The sequence below is a fragment of the Macrosteles quadrilineatus genome, unplaced genomic scaffold (assembly GCF_028750875.1).
Source record: "Macrosteles quadrilineatus isolate MER2022 unplaced genomic scaffold, UCM_ALF_1.0 Scaffold_8__2_contigs__length_117827958, whole genome shotgun sequence".
In the NCBI taxonomy this organism is placed as follows: Eukaryota; Metazoa; Arthropoda; class Insecta; order Hemiptera; family Cicadellidae; genus Macrosteles; species Macrosteles quadrilineatus.
The window spans coordinates 29,190,709-29,212,953 of record NW_026542601.1 but is presented as its reverse complement, the minus strand read 5'-3'; the positions used below and the strand labels follow the sequence as shown (position 1 = coordinate 29,212,953).

General features: G+C 35.9%; 1 protein-coding gene across 2 annotated transcripts in view; it reads left to right on the top strand.

Annotated features, from left to right (window-relative positions):
* The window catches only part of LOC128999264 (unconventional myosin-XV-like), a 170,801-nt gene that overhangs the window by 137,871 nt on the left and 10,685 nt on the right, over nucleotides 1-22,245 (top strand). The window contains exons 34-58 of one of the 2 annotated variants that reach the window (XM_054425659.1): nucleotides 140-226; nucleotides 360-544; nucleotides 2,400-2,489; nucleotides 3,012-3,113; nucleotides 4,121-4,321; nucleotides 5,058-5,188; nucleotides 6,220-6,443; nucleotides 7,440-7,522; nucleotides 9,679-9,776; nucleotides 10,232-10,320; nucleotides 10,980-11,137; nucleotides 11,562-11,690; nucleotides 12,239-12,367; nucleotides 12,911-13,014; nucleotides 13,449-13,644; nucleotides 13,989-14,019; nucleotides 14,769-14,863; nucleotides 15,683-15,750; nucleotides 16,072-16,165; nucleotides 16,712-16,882; nucleotides 16,991-17,195; nucleotides 17,666-17,838; nucleotides 19,325-19,495; nucleotides 20,175-20,330; nucleotides 21,665-21,869. In XM_054425659.1, coding sequence (XP_054281634.1) covers nucleotides 140-226; nucleotides 360-544; nucleotides 2,400-2,489; nucleotides 3,012-3,113; nucleotides 4,121-4,321; nucleotides 5,058-5,188; nucleotides 6,220-6,443; nucleotides 7,440-7,522; nucleotides 9,679-9,776; nucleotides 10,232-10,320; nucleotides 10,980-11,137; nucleotides 11,562-11,690; nucleotides 12,239-12,367; nucleotides 12,911-13,014; nucleotides 13,449-13,644; nucleotides 13,989-14,019; nucleotides 14,769-14,863; nucleotides 15,683-15,750; nucleotides 16,072-16,165; nucleotides 16,712-16,882; nucleotides 16,991-17,195; nucleotides 17,666-17,838; nucleotides 19,325-19,495; nucleotides 20,175-20,330; nucleotides 21,665-21,869 — 3,375 coding nt within the window. Of the gene's footprint in view, nucleotides 1-139; nucleotides 227-359; nucleotides 545-2,399; nucleotides 2,490-3,011; nucleotides 3,114-4,120; nucleotides 4,322-5,057; nucleotides 5,189-6,219; nucleotides 6,444-7,439; nucleotides 7,535-9,678; nucleotides 9,777-10,231; nucleotides 10,321-10,979; nucleotides 11,138-11,561; nucleotides 11,691-12,238; nucleotides 12,368-12,910; nucleotides 13,015-13,448; nucleotides 13,645-13,988; nucleotides 14,020-14,768; nucleotides 14,864-15,682; nucleotides 15,751-16,071; nucleotides 16,166-16,711; nucleotides 16,883-16,990; nucleotides 17,196-17,665; nucleotides 17,839-19,324; nucleotides 19,496-20,174; nucleotides 20,331-21,664; nucleotides 21,870-22,245 lie in introns of both variants that reach the window. The other variant, XM_054425658.1, reaches the window with a different exon arrangement.

Genomic DNA, 22,245 nt, shown 5'->3' with positions numbered 1-22,245 from the left:
GTGAAGGAGTTTTCTGTCTTTCTTGCATCACCATCCCTACTTGCAACTTAATTGACATTCTATAAATTCCTCTGAACTAGTAACAATTCATTTTACATTTATTAACATAGTTTCCTAATGTACCACCTTGGATTGTCAGGTTCAGGAGCTGCTAGTATGGGTTACCCGGTAGACCCAGCCTCAATGCCTCCTGGGTTCATGCCTGTGCCTATATACAACATGCAAGGTAAAGCAAATAATGCCATGTTAGTTAAATGTTTTTTTTTAGTTTAAATTTTATTAGTAAGGATTACTTTTACTCTTTCTAATACATTTCCAGACTGCATTTTACAATGTTACATTTCCCAATACATTTCCAGGCCTGAGTCTGCCCAACAACCAGTCAAACGGCAACCAGCAGAACGACCCAAATGTCCTTGCCTACCAAGCTAACCTACACCGGGCCTTCCTGCAGTCTGCCATGGCGCAGAACATACAGATCCAGCAACAGCTGCTCGCGCAGAACCAGGCTCTGCAACAGCTTCTGCAGCAGCAGGCCACCACGGTTAGTGTCATGTAGCTGTGATGTGATGTGTTGTTTATTGTCCACTTTTAAGCGTCATTAGTGTATAAGTACCTGTTGCTCAAATTTGAGCAATTACGAAGTATTACAGGTGTTATTTTAAAACAAATAACTTTAATAAATTTCCGATGCCTTTAAAAGAGTCGACTCAAAGATTATGGATATACTCACAATGTACATAACAGATCAACATAATCAACATTTCTTGTAAATATCTTCATCATTTTTCAAAAGCTGATCTTGTTTTTTTTAGTGTTTTCTACAAATATTTCCCACTCATACCTGCTTTTACGTTGTCCAAAATAAAATAACGATTATAAATTATAAAAAAAAAACATTATTTCTATTTCTTCCACTTGGTGGTGTTCTATGACTTGCCTATGTTTCCATAGTTTGCAAATATGCTCTTTTAATAATTGCTCAAGAAATGCAGCACAGTGTTAATTCAGTTTCCATTTTAGTACTGTATATCGAATTGTCCAGGCTTTCTTGCCTTTTTCCATTATACTATTCACGCCAACCCAAATTCAAATAGTAAATATTTCATTTCAACCAAATCAGTAAATGTTTGTAGCACCTGTTTCCTTAAATTGCAACTAAAATATTAACAGCAATTAAATTATCCAGTTGATCATAATGTAAACAATTTCGTTTTTCATAAGGATAACATGGTAATTTTTAAAAGTCAATGGGCCAGAGACCAAGGGACCTTTTTCAAAAATATAAGGTCAGGTTGCAAATCTATACCTAGATGAACATTTTGGTATGTAATATGTGGGGTTGAATCTTAAAACAAAAAAGCCTTATTGTTCACAAAGTTTCTTATAGTGTATTAATAATGTAGATAGATTATCCATTCAAGTCTTAATTACTGTTTTTATGTGTTGCTACTTTGCTCTATACTATAGTATCCTGCATTATATTAAAATGGCTGAGAAAATTTTCATTTTGGAAGGAATTGTGTTTTTGATGGGTACCCAGACTTCTCACAGCAGACCACAAAGGAAAAAGGATTTCAAGGCCATTTTCACACTCCCTAACCCGTTTCCCTTCCTTACCCTCTTTATCATTGCATTGGGGCCATAAACTTCAGTCATCTGGCGATGAATGTTAGCATCAAATATATTCTTGTGATCAAAAAACTTAAGCCCCCCACACACTACCAGACCAGACCTCCAGACCAGACCGTCTGGCTGCAACCAGACCGTCTTGGACGGCTCTACACACTCCCAGACCAGACGGTCTAACATTCGTAATTGAGAGACCATGGTGAGAACTCCAACAAATGGATGAAGCCTGTCACGATGGTCGGCCGTCTGACAGACAGCGCTACACACTCACAGACCAGACAAAAATAGTGGTGGGGGAACCTCAGACCGTCTGTGGTCTGAGGGTTCAACCATCAGACACGCAGACAGTCTGGTCCGAGAAAATCGGTCTGCAGACAGTCCCACACACGATAAGACAAGTGCCAGACGCCAGACCAGACGGTCTGGTCTGGAGGTCTGGTCTGGTAGTGTGTGGGGGGCTTTATCACTGACCGACAGACCTTATCTCACATGTGGCAGGAGATTCATTAATTTTAAAACACTTCTAGACTAGTGTACTCGTCAGCTACAGAACTGCAAGTGGCGCCATTCTGTTCCCCAATAATGCAAGTAAGTGCAGTAAGTGGCGAGCTGTTTTGTTGAGCTGTACAAAAACTAAACGGCCCTAACTTGAAAAACATCCCCTGCAAATGCATTGAATACTTCAATCAAATGGCTTATTCGTCAGTGAGTTAGTTTAGTTAGGGTTGTAAAAATGACAAGTTAATAAATTACTGTTCTGTTGACAGCCTGCAGTCAATGAGACGCCACCACCCTGGGTCGGATCTCCACCTAAAGGTCGACCAGCTCCACCCCAGTTGTCTAACACCAAAGCACAGGTAAATAAACACTCTGGTCTTAAAAGGTCAATTAAACGGTGATCTAGGATGAAACGGTTTATGTCAAAATATACGTAATATACTGCAGATAAAAACGCCAACCTAATCATTCATTATATTAACAAAATTCTTGGTTTAAGGATTTGACAATATGTATATGAACAATACCACAACAACTCATTATGAGTAAAAGAATAGCTGGGTAGCTGAGTGGTTACATTGCCTAATGATTGCCTAAAGTCGCGATGCGATCCTGAGAAAAATCAAAAGCTTTTTGATGAACCGAAACTGGGTCCACCTATCCTTGATCAAAGTTGGGATATTAATAATCCTGACTAAAGATACATCTGCTCTTAGTCTGTGACAAAGCTACGTAGATCATTGCACTCCATTCTACACTCACGTTGCATTTTTTTCAGCCTAAAATATGCATTTAAGTGTCTGTCACCATTTCAAAGAATCGATTGATTGAAATCATACCAGTAAAATTTCACTCTATTTCACTCGTTGTTACTTTTACAGCAGGTGCACAATAGGTCTGGTTCTGGCTCGCCTCATTCTGCCTTTACTAACGTCTTGTCTGAATTGAAGAGTCGGAAGTCATCGGTGGATTCCAACATCAAAGTAAGTTACTTATACAGTACATCTTTTATTAGTAAAAATACTCAAATGCCCATCACCATAGTACCTTTTGTAAAATACTGTAGTAGTTCCTTTAAATCAACTTTTGAAAAGGGAACTCACTCAATCTTGAAAACATTAAACAGTGAATGACTCATGAATTTTGCAGTTTGACCTTTAAAATATGGATGGGTCACTTCCTACTCTAGTGGTACTTAATGTGGATATTTATAGGCATGCTCTGTGGATGCAATACTCCCTGGTGTGGATTAACGTCCCACGAGTGAGTACTATGACTATCCGCCAATTTGAATATACCAAGGCAAAAATGTGGTTTGGATTCCACTATAAACTGTAGGTCCCTTAGTTGCCATTAGCTGTATGGGCTTTAATAAGAAAGTATTAAGAAAGTATCTTTGGTTAAATTAAACCATTAATTTAATTTTTAGTGGCGACCTTGTATTAATTATGTGAAAATAAAATAGTAAATTGTTGTAAACTATCTTTTGTCCCCATCAATTCAGAGACTAGTTGCAGATGGTTCATATTGATCAATCATCTAAAAGTATACAAGGATTGACTTTTGAATACTGAAGTAGTCATCCCATCCATATAAACCAGCTTTAGGTTATTATTAAAAAAATAAATAAATAAAAAAAACATAATGAGCCACTCACAGAGTGTAAAATAATCTATAATTATATTTTCTCCCAAAGTTTTTTGTTACTGACATAGTTAATGTGACATAAAAGATGCTAAAAGACTTGGATTAAAAAGTTGGCTTATGCTACAGAAGTCAGTAATTTATATAAGCGTACCCTATCTGTGGTCCAATTCAATTACGTCCATTTTTATTCTAAAACTGCCAATAACTATTGCTTGAGAATGAAATGTATAAGTTTTATTATGAATAATCAAAGATTCAAGTCTACGCTTTACCATTGGGTATTGTAATTTTTATTCTACAAAACAGATATTTTTACATAATTTTCTTTCTAATATATTTACAGTCCGTGGTGCCTCCGCCTCCACCAATGCCGCCCCCACCAGAGTTGGGTGATCCCAACGAGGTGCGGCCGTTCATGGACCCGTACGGACGAGCCAAGACTGTCAGGATCGGCAAGTGGCGTTGGCCTCCGCCTAAGGACGACAATGAGTCGCCATTCATGCAGATGCAGATGAAACTGAAACAACGCAGGAAACATTCCCAGGTAGGTCTAGAATAGATCAATGATTACATTACAAAACTCTTCCTTGGTATCGTTGGGTGATAACAATCACCTACAGAGTTTTTCATTGGTGAGATAAATAAAAAATATTGTCTAGTTAAAACTATTTTCATAATAACTTAATCACATAGCCTAATTGTAGGATACATAAATTGTGGTTTCTATTACTACTGATATTTGAGACTTGTTAGAGACTACTGATATATTAATTTAGATTATTTGCATAATGATTTGGAATATGGCTTCCACGTTACAGATAAAGGTGTTGAGATAAAGCTTTTAATAATTGAAAACTAGCTAGGCGCTCAGATAAATCTTTGAACGACAAAAAGAAAATGGAGAATCAAGCAAAATAGGGAACTTAGGAATCTGTATTAAGCACCAGGCGGTGCTGCTGTTGCAAAAATAGACCTTGGAGATAGGCTGGTGTGTTAAATGAAGGAAGATGAAACTATGATACAAATATAAAAAAAAAACCTCAGACTGGGAAAGTCCCCCGGAACTCACAGACGTGGAAAGATCAAGTAGGGTAAACAAAGGCATGAGAATGTTGGGAACCGATGAAGAAGATAGACCGTACCAAGGAAATTGAAGGCAATTATTGGGTGAAGCCAAATATCTTCTTGGGTTTGAATTGCCATGGGAGTAAATAAGAAGTTTAAAATTAGATTTTGAGTTAAGTTTTTAATTGATATGTTTATAAGTTGAAAATTTTCAGGAGTTGAATGAAGTTGATGGTGGAGTCAGTGGTAGCGTTGAGTGGGAGGAGTTTGAAATCCCAGATCAGTCGATTCAAACTTCAACTCCCAACATCAAACATGACCTCCAAGTCCATAAATCTGCCATCAAGTGAGTAATAACATAGATTAGTTTTAGATACGCAGAGGTTACGCGTCCGGTAACCAGACGTGGATTAGGCGTCCGGCAGTTACTGTCATAACCTAACCTAACCAACCAAACTTGCTGATAATGAATAAAATCAAATGAAGGTTCAATTCTCTTCATAACATAAAATTATAAATGCCAAAAGTTCTAATAAAAGATGTACAGTTAGGAAGAAATTACATTCAAAGCAAAATCTGTGACAAAATCAAAAAGTTAAAGAAACCGATGGGTTTCGAACCAGGGACCTCTTGGATATCAGCCGAGCACTCTATCCACTACACCACGAACAACGCTGGCCGAACATCGCATCGTTGTGGTAATGGCGTTCCGGGACCCCACAACCCGGTGACGTCACTACCGGACGCCTAATCCACGTCTGGTTACCGGACGCGTATCCTCTGTGTTTTAGATATGTCATCCCCATGGCGAGCATACTTCATTAAGTTGATTTCTCATTTGCAAATAGTTATTTTTATAAGAAACTAACTTTAAAGTAATTTTAACAAATAGAGTGATAAATTTGTAGAGCAACATTTAGTCCATACCCAAGCACTAAAACATTAAATAGACTAAATTCACAATAGTATAGTAAGTAGTTTTGTTGTATTGTCCAAAGTTAATGGTGGTAGATAATAATCAAGAGGTGGCTTGATAAATGTACAAATGATTCAGGTTTGTATTCAATATTTATTTGTGGATATAAAGTATCTTTTGTTATAAAATGCTTTATTTAGATTAATCCTGCTTTGATAGAAATATATTAAGGTGACTATAAGCATATTTATTATTCATTGCGATCTTGAAAAACAAGAAACTCTAGGATTTACATTTTGTTATAAAAACTATGTTAAATTTAAGATAGATAATTGAACCTAATTTATAAAAAGACTAATAGTTGAGATTTTTAATCCTTACGAGGGTTTATTTTTTTTAATATTGAGTGCATTTGGGTTGTTGATGATTCTTTGAGTGTAATTGAAAACATAACCTTCTAGATCTTTAGAGGTAGGCGCCCAGCGACCTAGTCCAGGCAGTGTAGGCAAACTGAGAATCAGCTCGGAGATGAAATACAAGCTGGAGATGGTGACGGCCAATCACAGCCTGAGAAGCACAGGACGGCCGGCCCACCGAGCGCCGCCCATCCCTGACATGACTCCGCCCACCCCAGGACCCACCAAGCTTGACAACCATCGCAAGAATCTGTTGGCTCAGCAACTAGGTAAGTGGTGTTTTAAATTTGTGTTTGTAAATTTTTTAAAAGAAATTCTCTGAAGAATTGAAAAAAAATAAATTGAGTCACCTATAGGCTATTATCCTATAGGACCTGTAGGCTATATCACTGATTTCAAATACGCCAACTTTTTAACCTAGCCAGACTGAATGGAAACTCATTGTAACATTATTATTTCCACATTAACTTGGTAGTTAATGTGTTAATTGTTAATGTGATAGTTTCTAATAGTGAGTAACAAAAACAGGGAGAAACTAGGTCCTATGTTCTATTTTATTTTTTAAATACAAAAATATTGTTAAAGCTAGTCCGTGTATATGGGACATCTACTTTGGTTATCAAATAGCCGATGTTGTAAAAAATACGGTACAGTAATAAACTTGGATACTCAGTCTAATGTAATCTTGAAGGAGATGGATTCTTGATGCTTCTAAGGTTATCCACAGACATTTCATTAGACTAAGGCTCGGAGTATGGTTTGGTGATGGAGATTTATCGTGCGGCACAATGTTCAATTAAGTCATACCCTTCTTTATACCATGAAACCCTTTTTTCATTAAAGGATTCCACCAACTTCTCACTACCTCTAATCCTGTTTTGTCAGAGCCTCTTATTTTTCATGTGCCTCTGGTGTACATAGAATAGAATAGAATATATATTTATTTTCTCAAAGAACTTACAATACATTGTACATGTACATGTACACACAGTATTTTTTGTACATGTAGCCCCTACTTCCAGTTACATTATTGTGTTATTCTTATATAGTTCTTAGATGCTAAAAAACCAAAATGTTGGCTACCCTAAATGACTAACCCTTATTTTCATTTAAGACAGGTCCTACTTTACTTTTATATTTGGGTGTGTTCTTAACACATCCAATTTTTACTGGTGAAAAGCTCTATTTTTTGTGTAGGTGTAAAATGTTTTTTTTTTTTTTTTGGCTCAATCATGTTGTGTTTAACATGTGATTGTTGTTTCCAGCCGGGCGATGGGGAAGTGTTGAGAGTGTTGAGCCTAGAGCCGTCATCAAGGAGGAACGATTGGAGATACAACAAACAAACATTGTACGCACCCAGGTAACATTGACAAACAACAATCGAGTAACGACAAAAGTTGTACTCGACCAGTGTGATGAAATTAAAAGTGGGCTGGTCTAGTGGTAGAATGTGGGAGTTTGGTCTCTGAGGCCTTGGGTTGGGAGATTTTGGCTAAGTGGTAATGCCGCAACCTTTAGGCCAAGCCTGAAGTAATGTAAAAACAATCCCGCATTAAAGCCTGGTCACAATAAAAGTGTTATCAAATTACTGAATTTTTCTTTGAGAATTAAGGAGACAAAGGACAGGATAAGCAGGCTTACCTTAAAAATTGTAGGCATCCCACTTCACTAAAGTAACACAATATATTAAGTGTATCCTTTTGTTTACTTTTGTGTTACTTTAGTGAAGTGGGATGCCTATAATTTTTAAGGTAAGCCTTCTATATCCTGTCCTTTATCTCCTTAATTCTCGGACAATAGACAATTTCTTATTAAACCTGAACTTATATGTTAATGGGATAGACAGGGTGTCCACCGACCAGGAAAACCGGGAATTATGCTGGAATTTCTTATTTTACGGGGAATTTTCAATTTGCCGATTGATGTTTCCGTGTACGCGGGAGATGACAATAACGTTTCCGTGGCTGCGGGAGATGCCGATGACGTTTCCATGACCGCGGAAGACAATGATGATTTCAAAACTCCATACGGCCGCAGGATTTTTTAATGATTTTGCTGCGATCGCGCATGATGTCGATGACGTTTCTGTGACCGCGGGAAACGATGATTATGTCCAAAAACTATTGCTTGACGATGATGACTGTGGTAAATGATTAAAATTAAGCTACTATTGCGGAAGATGATGATAACTTTTTTCTTGCACACTTCTAGAAAGTTTATTTTTTATTTTTTGTAATATCTTCATTTACCTTTAACTTGGTATTTATTTATTGTGTGTAGAAGGGTTTAAAACTTAAATTGGCTATGTGAAATTTTTGTAATTTCTGCATTAATTATTTCTGTAGGCCACTTGAAAAACAACCCATAACTCCAAAACTACATACTATATGAAAGAACATGAAGACATGGGTTGGTGTAGAAATCCTTACAGAAATTTTGTTAAAATTAAAATTATCAGTATTTATTAAGAATCTATTTTTCTGGTGTCGGTACGGAGATTCGATAAATTTTGGTATCGACATTTCACTATTATTAAGAAGTTATCAATAAATTTTAGGTTTAAGGATTAGTTTTTAATTTCCTGATTATTTAATCAGTAATATATAAAAACTGCATACTTGTGTCAGGCAATATTACAGTAATCATAAATGTTGTTTCTTTAACTGAGAATGCTTTTTCCAATAACTAAAATAGCAAACTGTGTTGGCATTAAAACAGCATTGCGGGATTTGGCGCAAAAACGCGTTGGAAAGTTAAGAATGAAAAGTACGACCTGAACTACCTGGAATTACTCATGATTTTTTTCTGGTTGGCCTGGTGGACACCCTGATAGACTTTGGTCACTGGGTATTTTATCTTATTGTTGCTGTAAAATTATCTGAAACTACCATAGTGAATGCATATGAACCAATATACATGCAAAGATATAGTTTTTACATTTTTTCAAAATTTTCAAGTTTGTGTTCGTAACAGCCAGTGAGTGATCTTGTCTCGTCTGATTATTATAACAAAGTTTTAGTCTTTTGGGTTAAGCTGAAAACGACAACTTTTTTCTTCTTTATAAGGTTTTGATTAACATATCTAATTTTCAGATTGTCGGCTTTAAGTGTGTGTTGTTGTAGTGTTTGTTTCAGATTATTTGTGTTTGTTGTTTGGTGTTATATGTTTTTTTCTTTTGTAAACTCTTATTATATACCCCAGTGTGAAACCCCAAATGTGTCATACTCACAGGGAATCGTAGGTCTGTACCTAATTGCAAAAATAACCCATGATCTAAATCTCAACACAGAATACTTTATTCATGAACGCCAAGCTCAGAATGGAATCTTCCACGAGTCGTGAACTCCTCAAGTTTTGACACTAAAAAACCAGGTGAAAGAGTCTTGCCCCATCATGCTAATAGGGTTTCTTTAAGGGATGATGTTGTGGGAAGTTCTATTAATCATACTTTAGTCTCTACACATTAACTCAATATTACCAACATCAAATTCTTGTCTTCTGTAGGTGGAGAAGTCTACGTCCATGGGTGGTGTCCGACCACCTCCTCCTCCCGTTACTCCTCTTGCGCCACCTTCCCGATCTAGTAGCTTCTACAGTCACAGGTGAGGTTAGGTTAAAACGGAGAAATTTTGTGTTATGTTAAAGTACTAAAGTTAAGTTGGTTGGATTTACCTTCTTTGTGATTTGTTAATGATTATTTCAAATAATTGTACAGTTGTAAATTTTTTTAAAATATATTATGCTGGGAACTGTTTTATTGAGTATCGACCTTGTCAGTTTTATATTTTATCTTGTCTGTTCAAAGAATAAACTTACTGTTTAAGTTTTATGATTTGTCAATAATTTTTTCCCCCATATTTTTCTCCGACCTGTAAGTTTTAGGTTTTAATTCATCATGTACACTGCACTGACCTTTTTTATTAATATCTTATCAGTTTTGTATCTCAGCCGTTGAGGATATACTTACAGTTTTAGTTTGAGATTAGATATTGCCCATTCTTTTTTTACTGAATTTATTTTTATGTGTAACAGTTTTAATGAATTGTAATTTTTCCAGCAACATGGCACCCATACAGCCAGTTACTCGGGATGTCTACGACCAAAGCATGTTCACAATGTCTACTTCACATTCTGATGCTGTTGACAGTATGTATTGTCAAAAATTATTTTACTTTATCGTTATTGTCAAAGCCTTAGATTAGCTTATTTTTTTGTTAAAAATTGGAAATTTTGGGTTGTTTAGTTTTAACTTTAAAATGTTTTCTGAACGTTTAGCTAATTATAAGATTTAATATTCTAGCACTTTCCTTTTGAACACATCTTACTTCATGTAGCCTAATCTATCTTAACAATTTTTCCTTCTAACCAACAGATTATTATGTTATTATTGTGTCCAGTTTACCATATCATCACAATTTTCTTATGACAATGTTTTGTTATAATTTCAATTTTACACTTTTGTTTATCAATCTGAAACAATATTGACATAGAAAGGTTTGTATGGGCTATAGCGCTTATTTCAAATCTGAAGGTTACGGGTTTGATCATGGGCAAAATTGTTTCTGGACATAGATTCATATTTGTCATTGCGCTATCAATTAACGGTACTATTGATTATTAACAAAAGTTCAACGTCAGATAGGAATAATTCTAGGGTTTGAGCTTTTAATTTACAAAAGGAAAAGGGTAGACAATTCCATTGGTGTTAACACACACAAAAGTCAAAATAAAAATGAAATATCAGTTAACGTATTCCCTGGTTTTACATGTTATCTGGTGATTTTATACTTTGATGTTTATTACAGTGGAGGAGTCGTCAGAGTTTCTTGGCACGGTCGCTGACCCCCTCCCCTCCGTACCAACTCCCCCGGAGGCTCACCCCTCTACCAGGCTCCATCCCCCCTCCTCTGCCGCACACTTCACTTACAACAGGGTCGCTTGGAAACTCAACGTGCGAAAAGAGGTTAGTTGATTCAGGAACATTATCTACCAGAAAGTAAGGTTCAAGATCAGAAGTCAAATTGATGTTGTTGAGAACTTTTCTTACCTTCGATGCACTTTTCTACATTAATAGACCTTGACCAAATTCACAATAACACGTCCAATAATATTTATCTTTTGGCTGGTTTCAACTTCTCTTCTCTTTTAGTTTAATCTTGTCTTCCTTCTAATTTTCATCTTTTATTGTCTGTCTCTCTTTGTCAATTTAATGAATTGGCTACCTCTATGTCTAAAGAATGTGTACAAACATTCCTAAGTAGTATTCTAAAAGTTGGTTAACATAACAAATTATAGACCTATCATTTACTACCAAACTTTTATACATTTTAAGCAATGAATCTTGTTCTATGGAACGGGATGTGTTATTTAGTATGTCTTCCCCACAGGTGTTTTCTCCCAAGGAAGTGGTGTCAAGTCCGCTTGTTTTGCACTTGATCTTCTGTCAAATCATCAACGACTGTCTTCACAAACAGACGCCCAGAATAAGCCGGGAAGAGCGCAACGAAATGTTGCAGGTTTGTTTGTGAATGCATTGTAGTTTAGTGCCGAGTTGTTTATAACTACTGTAAGTATGCGAACCTCTTCTACAGGACAGTTATTGGTTGGACGGATGGTTGACTTGATCTGTCCTATAGTTTTAACTTTGTTGGGTTTTGTAATTTTTTTTAGGATAGGATCAAGTATTTTGAGACTTATGATAAAGATAGTTTCAAAAGTTTGAAAATAGGTCCTGTTTTAAATAGTGATTCCAAATGTGTTGAATACTTAGTGAATTGAACACAATTTATTTCTTTGGGATAATCATAATCCATCTCCTGTTATTTTCAAATAACATGGATACCCCCCATAGTCTTGGTATTGATTTTCTGACTAACAACTTTTCTGAATGTTTTCAGAGTTTAGGCTCTCTGAAGTTCATGGAAAGACCGATTTTACTTTTTATTCAATATTCTTAAATTACATCTGTTAAACTTTCTGTTATGACTAAATATTTGGAAAATAAAAATGTTGACTTGTACCCAAATTTTATAAAATGTAATATTTTGTGATATTTATTTACCAGCTGTTGGAGAGGTTTGGAGTTACAGCGGCCAACTATCAATCAGATAAGCACAAAGCTTCTACCAAACGAGCCGTCGTCGACACAGCCAGGCATTGGATGACCTACTTCTCTCGGATCTTCCCTGTAACAGTGAGTAGAAAATTTATGGAAACATTTATTAAGAAAATGTTCAATTTTCAGGATTTATAGTTTTTTATTTATTTATATAAGTGCTAATAAAATTGTTTGACATTCAGTGACTTTATTTCTTTCTAGTGTATGGCTTCTTCTGAGAGTAGATCGTAGAGAAATCTGTTAATAAAATAAATTCAATATTTCACTGATGTATCTGACGTGTTATTGTAGTCTAGAAATTCTAGGGTGAAACTTACTAGAGTATTGTTTAGATTTAAATCTCATAAATCTTGAGAAATTGACATTCTGATCAATCTGCAATCTGAAAAAGTAATACCATAGGACTAAGTATCAATGTTAAGTTATGTAATGTTTTTGTGTGCCTATAAGCCTGTGTACTTGTGGTGTAAACCAGCTGAACTTTATACCTTTCAAAAAATATATCTGTCAGAATGTTTCTACAAATATGTAATTTGATGTTGAACTTGTTATCCTATAATCTCAACTTCACTGTGATTTTTGGGAGTTTTTCAACTGTTTCTATTTTTTTTTTTGCAGGGAGGCAACCACTACCCGGACGTACAGATGCTTGCCATCAGCCATCTTGGAGTGCGCCTCGCCAGGAAAGACAACGGACATCTGCGGGTCGTCCATACTATCAGGTACGTCTTAAGTTTAGTACAAAACTGCTTACCTTACATGTGCTTTGCAACTGGGTGATAAGACAGAAGATAATAATGTTGTCTTCAAATCTACTGTAGAAAACAGTTACCCATCCACCACAGATTAGACATTCTATTTAACATGGTCTTAACTAATTCATAACAGTATAAAACATTTAAGTACACACAAGGTTTAGAAATGTGTTCTGTTCATAGAGAAATAATCTATTCTCTCACTCTACTGTCTTTCCAGCTTAAAAAACTTACAAAAAGAATGTTGTGATAAGTGATAAGACTTGCTAGAGGGTTTGTATGGAACCAGCAATAACTTTCAGTCTATGACCACTTTAGTCCATATGACTGAGCTACTATTGTATTTGGTTTTACTTTCTATAAATTATAATTTACATTCATTATTCCTCGTTATGTTCCAGCCTAGAGGAGATCGCAGAGACTGGAGTCAGTAAGGGCGGAGGCTCACTGCAACTGGTGCTGAGCTCTGGTGAGCGTTTCCCACTGTACACAGCACGCGCACGCCAGATAGACGCAATCATCAATGCGTTCACACGCGAAGCAGCCGGCGCTGCCAACACGACCATTAATCGCGAGATGCACCACGCCAGGATGGTGGTAAGCAGGAGTGCCTGTGTGGAGAAAATCAAATTTCCCATGCCATCTGAGAACGCATTTTGTTTGAATTCATTTGTTGTTAATCTGTTTTAATTATAAACCTTTCATAATAACTTTTATTTTTTTAAGTAGGCTTTTTTTTCAATTTTGTATGTTAATATTTTAAAGTTGTATTTTTTTAGTAATTTTTGTATAAGTTTTGATTTTTATTTTAAAAGATTAAAAAAAAAGTTAAAAGCTTATAAATCAATAGAACTTGAACAGTTTTTATTTAAAACTATATATAAACTATTTCTATTCCTATACAATTTACAAACCTGAATAATCAAATGTATTATTTTCAGGAGGAGAGAGTGAAACCTATCGACCATAAAGGTAAGTTATTTAGTTTTGTTCTTCTCTAGTTTATTCATGTAGGCTACTATAACGCTTGGTATGGCAAAACTAAATGTTTTGTCAGCAAAATTAACAAAGGTTAAGAATATGTAAAACCACTAGACCATTAGTGGTTAGAGGACAGGGCTTCTGTGCTGGGGACCTTGGTTCAAATTCTGCCAATCACCACTAATGGAAGTATGTTATTAGGTGATGTTGTAATATAAGTCTTATAAGTCTAAGATGTGGTAGATCTGTCAGAAGACAATTTTGTAATCTGAATTTAGTACTTTCTCCCACTAATGGCATACAATATTTTTTTTTTTTTTTTATAATAAGATTGAGTACAATTTTTAATTAAAACTTCTGTTACAATTCAGCACTTAGGTTGTTTTAGATTATTTCTGTAAAACTATTGTTGTTTGCATTTATATTCTCCTGAAGATTCTAAAATGACAACAGTATTGTTGTCTAATAGCAAAAAATCAATTACTTTCTTGAAAGAGGACGAGTAACTTAACACATTGCGTGCGGGTCAGTCGCCGGCGACTGATTCCTTATCATTGAGATAAGTGGAATTTTCAAGAGTAAACATGACGGCCTCATTGAAAGAGTTAAACGACTGTTATAAACATTGCAAAGAATCATCTGGGAATTTTAATGTTAATATCTATAGTTTAATATTTTAGTTTATTAGTATAGTTTATTAGTATATTAGTTAAATATACTAAGGGAGAATTTTTTGTCAGGTTGGCAGACTGATATGCGTCTCATCACCCCTCCAAGGGACCGGGAGAGAGAGAGGGAAAGGGATATACCAAGCCCACGAGATCACACGCCTACTGTGAGTTTAGTTTTTAATCATTTTTATCAGATTTTATAAATATATATATTGGCTTCTTTTGATTTTTCAGCCAAGATTTGATGAAGCCAATAAGGCAAAATGTTTGTGGAAAGAGAAATATCATTTTTAGGGAGAGCCCAACTCAATGATTTGGAACGATCAACACAAACATACACAAACATGGAGTTGGGGTCCATTTTTGCTATGAAAATATTCCATAAGGTTTGCTTGCCCACTTTGATTTTTGTAAAAATTTATTGATAGTTCTCGGTGGTCAATGAAAAAAGTAAAAAAAAATTGATACCATGTTTTGTTGTAGAATTTCTCACTTAGTTACTTGAACTATATTTTATGATTACCTTTAGATGTACCACTGATTAGGAATTGTGCATATTTATAGGCATGATCTGTGGATGAGATACTCCCTGGTGTGGGTTAAGGTCCGCACTAGTGAGTACTACTACAACTATCCGCATTACTATCCTGATAATTAGACCAATTTGTAAATTACAAGGCAAAAATGTGGTTCGTATTCCACTTCAAACTGTAGGTCCCTTAGTTGTCATTGGCTGTACGGGACATTAATTAACAGTCCTGTCTAAGAAACATGTCTGCCTTAGTCAGTAACAAGACTACAAGATCGCGCCACTCATCCTACACTCTTCATTCATACTTGGCTTAAAATACCTATTATATGGTCGCCATTTCGGTCTAAAGTATTCATCTTGCTTGAATTCTGTATTTATTATGTTAATTAATTATTGTTAAAATTTTGTTAGTTTTACTTAAAGCAATAATTATTTTAAATTTTATATACAGATGGCAGACGACGGAAAACACTCGTTGCTACAATTTGCAATGCATCACTTCCGCCAGAGTCCTGAAAAGTAAGTATTTTCTAGACTTTGGATTATCCTTAGTCTCTATCAATTGGAAGGTTACTTTAGTAAATAAATACTCTAGGTAATTTGATGTTTTTCACATAAAAGTGAAATTTGTTTGTTAGTGAGACACAATAATCAATTGGTAGGTTGATTAATATTTAAATTTAAAAGATTATTGGCAGAGCTGGAAGATTGGAGCTCGAAAAACTAATTATCAATTGTCTAATTGTATAATTATTGTTGCTTATTATTTGCTTATTGCCATATTTTTTGCTTATTTGCATATTTTGAAGGATTTTTGTATTATTGCCTGTGATTTTGCAGGTTTGAAATGTTAAAGACTCCTGACGGAAACATTAGTGGGTCTCTGAAGGTCGTTCAAGGTCATAAAAAGGGTGACTGGACATGGAAAGAACAGGTAGGGATTGAAGTAGATTGTTTCTAGCGAATATTCCTACGTTAATTTTTAAACCATATCACAATGTTAGCTATTAAAAAAGTTATAATTGTAATTAATTACACAAGCTGTTATTGAATACTGTATTTTGAACGTCTTGGTCATTCTGAAAGCATGAACGAAATGGGCAGTTTAAATGTAATATAATATGGGAAAAAAATTAAAACTAGTAAACAACTATACAAGTCTTATCCAAGAAATCAGTAGAACTAGAAGATTTGAGCCCTCTATAGATAAAGGGTATAATTTTAAACCCATAGTACAGTGATAAAACATTATTTTACAGTATTACTTCCATTTAACGTTGGATAACATAAATAAAGCTTTAAGTAACATTACATTTTTAACATCTCTTGTGCATTTTTTGTTTATCCACACCATTGACATTTTTTTAACAAAATTGAGATTTTAACGAACACTTTTAACTTTCACATTTTACATGTTGGTCCCATATGTGACACTATTATTCCCTAACACAACATGTCATCACCTCTTTTGTGTTCGCAGGTAGACCTAGTAAAGTACTCGCCAGCGCCTATCTCAGAGTCGCTGCTGAAGTTGCCCCCTGCTCTGGATCAGCTGGCCGTGGAGTGTTTCCAGTGTGCCATGAGATACATGGGTGACCTCCCCACCACACCTGACCTCACGGAGGTCAAGTGCGTCTACACGATACTGATGGTGAGTCAAGATCTACAATCTGATCCTGTTGTAAAATTAGTACATAAACTCAAGGAATTTTATCTAATACACCTGAGAAATTTAATAACGGTGAATATATGTCGGCAGCACTGTCACAAACATGAACAGCTGAGAGATGAAGTCTACTGCCAGCTGATGAAGCAGACGACAAACAACAAGAGCGAGAGTTGCCAAAGAGGGTGGAGGTTGTTAAGTATTGTTGCTGCATACTTTACATGTTCGGAAACTTTGCGACCTTACCTGCTCAAATACCTGGAGACAGCCGCCTACGACAAACGCAGAGCTTTCCATGGTTAGTTGAAAAGAATCAATCAACATTATAGTTTAACCTTGTATTCAAACTGTAATTTTTTACCATTATGTAATATATAAAAGTGGATTGTGTGTTGATTGTTCAATTCTGAAGTCACAAGTTCATATAGTGTCAATCCCAATGACTTTTGTTTTTGATGATACTACAACCAGACTACTTATTTCAAACTGAAGATTCACCTGTGAAGATAAAGAAAAAGTCAAATCTTTTCAGGAAATAGGGTTGTTTAGAATTCTTTTGTCTAGGTACAGTTACAACAAATAGTCTGGGCCAATGTGTATTGCTGAGGTTTGATTTTTATTTCAACTATATTGTAGTTTAATTTGCCCACTCACAAAAAAGTGTCAACATTAATTTCCACCAGCAACACTTTTTTAGAGTAACAGTCAACATCCATTCTTATTAGCGATAACTAATTCATGATCGTTTTACCTGACGTTTTTGCACAGGAACCGCTAACGTCTGTCTACAAAACCTGCGCAAGACGCTGCGATACGGAGGACGTAAGAATGTCCCGAGTGTAGAAGAGGTAACAGCTGTGAGTGCCGGACGTAATAGCAAGAGACAACTGTACAGACTACCAGGCGGCTCTGAGACAGTCATCAACACCAAGAGTACAACGGTGAGTAGACCTAAGCCGACCATGGCAGGGGCAGAAGGTCGGATAAGACCAAAAAGCATATGAAAAAATCAACAAATGAATGAAGTGCAGGGTGCTAAAATCAGGTTTTAATCTGCAGTAGCATTTTTAGAATTTTGCTATACACATATTAAAAATGCTACATTATTTTGGCAGGCTATAGCAAATTGGCTACAAATAAAATTTAAGATGTATAATATTGAAACATGTTATATTATTGGAAATTTTTAAATGCTTAAAGAATAATATTTTTGTTACAGTTGTCTGACAGTTTGTAGGATTTTTGCACAAAAAAAAATTCATCCCAGCCTATACCCTGGCTAAAATTTTAAAAATTACAATCAACTGCAGATGTCTGTGATAAGCATATTCTGAGTACAGTCAGGAGTGGCAAAGTCTAGCATAAGCCTACCTGATACCGTGTTCACTGTTCATACTATACTGAAATAGCATAAAATATCACGGTAGAGGGAGTCTGGTTTATATGCGGTACCAATATACATGGTTATGAATATACACAGCTATAAAAAAAGGAAAAATATTCATTATGTGCTATAAAAATATTGTGAGAATGCCGAAGGCAAACTGGACTGTACCGGCTGAGAGGTGGCAAGGAACATATTTTGATCAGCTCTCCCCCCATCAGCTATAATATTTCCAGATTTTTGTGGGTACGTGTAATGCAGGGATTGTGTAGACAGCATCTACAGGTATAACGCGGGACTCCCTATACTCTATCCTCTGTAGAGCCAGATAACCACCCACCTTAAAGTGACTGAGAAAGTCATAATACAGTAGAACCTCGCTAATTCTAATCTCCATAATTTGAAAACCTCTATAATTAGAAATGTTTGTCTGTCCCCTCAGAAAACCTCTATAATTCTAAAAATAATATTACCGATAATGCGATAATTCAAAGTGATTTTTACGCTTAATACCGCCTCTAAAATTTGAATTTGCACATACTCGAGCCTCTACAATTCGAATTTTGTTGCTGTAATTCAAACTGTTGCCTCAAAAATTCGAAGTTAACCTCTACAGTTCAAACTGTGTTATTGTAAGCCTCTGTAATTTGAATTCAGGACAAAAAATACGCCTGTTCAAACATGAACTGACGCTCTTATTGATGTTCCCACGACAAGTTCATTAGTCTCCGTTCTCTCAAACTCTCTCCACTTAAAACTGGGACCTCCATAATTCGAATTGTATTTATTCTGACCTCTATAAATCAAACTCTATATATTTCAAACTTCCCATGGTTCGAAATATATGGTCTTTCCTCTGAAATTCGAATTAGCGAGGTTCTTCTGTAATAGTTTGGCCCAAAATAAGAAAACCCTCTTCGCTTACTTCCAATCTCACTTTAGGGAAGAAGCTACATCTCCTATTTAGTGTTTCAAGTTTGCATCCCTGAAAACATCTTTTGTACAATCTTCTGTTTAATCTCCCATGATGCATCGGTCCACAGGTGGTGCAAGATGTTATCCAGGAGATGTGTTCGCTCATCAATGTCCATGATCCTCTGGAGATGGAGGAATTCTCTCTCTACTGTATTGTGGAAGGTGATGCGTTCACTATGCCACTAGCGAGGGAGGAGTACATACTGGACGTCACCACGGAACTGTACAAGAACCAACAGGTGAATGAAATATGTGTATTGATCATTGAAATTCTCTCTTCTGTATTGTGGAAGGTGATGCGTTCACTATGCCACTAGCCAGGGAGGAGTACATACTGGACGTCACCACGGAACTGTACAAGAACCAACAGGTAAATGAAATATGTGTATTGATCATTGAAATTCTCTCTTCTGTATTGTGGAAGGTGATGCGTTCACTATGCCACTAGCCAGGGAGGAGTACATACTGGACGTCACCACGGAACTGTGCAAGAACCAACAGGTGAATGAAATATGTGAATTGATCATTGATCATGAGAGATTGCAGCTCTTCTGTATTGTGGAAGGTGACATTTATTAGATATTCTCTCTCTACCATTACAAGTGAGAAGTATTTTGAGGAAAGTTGCATGACTGGTTCCATACAGTTTCTGTGACATAGCACAAGCGATCATTAGATTAAATTGTTGACGACCTTCAAACAATACGTTGTACGATACCTACTTTATACGTTGTAGACCTGATGATGATTAAGATTATAAACCAAAACTAGTTACCACTACAACAACCAAGGATTACTGCAGGTATTGTAAACCGTTTTAAACATTAGAATAGAATTTGTTGGGGAAAGATTTATTAAATTGCATAACTCCTTAATAAAATTCCAAATAAATTTTATACTCATATCTTCCTTTCACAGGTGTTCTACCTTATATTCTGCCGTTCTGTGTGGCATTTCCCGCTGCGTCTGGACTGTCAGCTGTACGTACAGGTGCTGTTCAACCAGATTGCTCCGGACTATCTCGAAGGCCTTCTGTTAGTTTTACCTAACGAACAACTTCCTCAAGATGTTGTGGTGAGTTTATTAGGAAATAAGAAACACACACCAATTAGGAAAAAACAGCACGTGACCTAAAGGTTTTTTTCTATGACCTTGTAAAGAGCTCAGTGTTATAATACTAGAACCCTTGAATCAAAAGGTTGCCGGTTTAATCCTAAGCAAGGTCAGTTCTCTACCCAGATACCATATAAATGAATGAATTAATTAAACAATTAAAATTAAAATGAATAAAAAAATTATACATGCTTTATTTTAATAACAAAGTCAATCTATCTATATATTAATAGGCAAGCATGTTTCTTTAAAACCTTTTTTCTCAGCTTGTGTGCATCGTGGGGTAAATTTGCGCATACCATTAGAAAGCAATTTTCCTGTAGGTGTGCAGAATCCCTTTATAAATTTAAATAGGCTCAAAGATAAGCACAAAAAATGAGTTTGAAAATTTGAAAAAATTAACATGGATTTTATGCGTTGCCATGCTGGTGACGAAATAACAACGAAATATAAACAGAAAATCAAAACAAATGGAAGAAACTCCAATCACATGTTTTATTTACAGTGTGGGGTGAAAATAGAGAAGTGAGTACATTACATATTTTTGGTCGAGTTTCGACCACTGGACGACCTCTCGTACAAATAAATACAAGCTCAGAGATTGATATGGATCCTCAAATGGGCTAGTGCCTGTGGTTAGTGATCGAGTCCATCATCTACACAGCAAAAAATAAGATTTTTATTTAAAAAAGAAACTTAAATTTATTGTAACATTAAATAAACTTAAGAGAAATAGGAAATTTTGTTGATTAACAAAAATGAAAAATGAACAGATGAAATACAAAAAATAAATCAAAAATAGCATGCACGTATGTGTTCTGCTTTTGGTTCAATTAAAGGTAAAAAAAAAAACAAAGATAGAAAAAAACATACAACAAATTATGTAGGTACAAATCAATTATCATTTTGAATTGCCTGAGACTTGGCCCATACATTCTACGAAAATTGCCCTAAACACTCACACAATATCATTTACCTAGAGACAATTGATGATGAAACCATTCAGGGGTAAACGGAAAAGACCTTAAATTCCGAAAGGGGAGATTCACGCTCTCTCGCATGAGTCAGCTCCCAAGGGGTCAGATGGTGTCTTTCGCCCGCTCAGGGCAAGTTGTTGCAGGGTCGTTTCGGTGATCACTCGACGCTCTTGAGGGTTATGCCGGCCGCGGTGGGCCGTACTTCTCCCTTAGTTCTACTGTACTCTCTAACTAAATAGCTAATGTTGGATTGGAAAAAAATGCCATTGGCGTTAAACACACAAAAAAGATAGTTCTAATGTTTTATCGTGTTGGCAGTATGAAGTGGCCAAGTTGGCAGCTTTGTTACACCGAGCTGCTGACATGACCCATCCGCCGGCCATGAAAGAGACAAAGTTCCTGCTGCCCAAACCCGCTCTGACCCAGCGAGACATCAAACCCACCCAGTGGGTCCAGCTGGTACAGTCTCACTGGCCCGGAGTACAGGGACTGCACAGCATACAGGCCAAGGCTCAACTGCTGGGTAAGATACACCTATTTGTGATTGCTTTTGTTAACTATTTTCTATTTTATCAGCATAGCTATTTTAAAAACGGCTCAATGTTGTGGTGTCGGATTGGATTGTCTACATATTTTCTTTCTGGTAGGTTTAAGTTGAATGGAATTTGATTGAGTATACCTTAACCGTTGGGACATCCTGGATATCTCCAACTCTAATGCCTTGTTAATACAAGTCTATCAAACAATAAATACCCTCGCCGCAGCAAACCTACAGACTAAGCCAATTTTCATCTACACGGCTGGAATTCCACTAAATTATTCCCTTAAAATTGTCAGATTTATTTCCTATTTAAATATTATTAATATTAATGAGTACTTAGGTTTGCTGCTACAGGGAA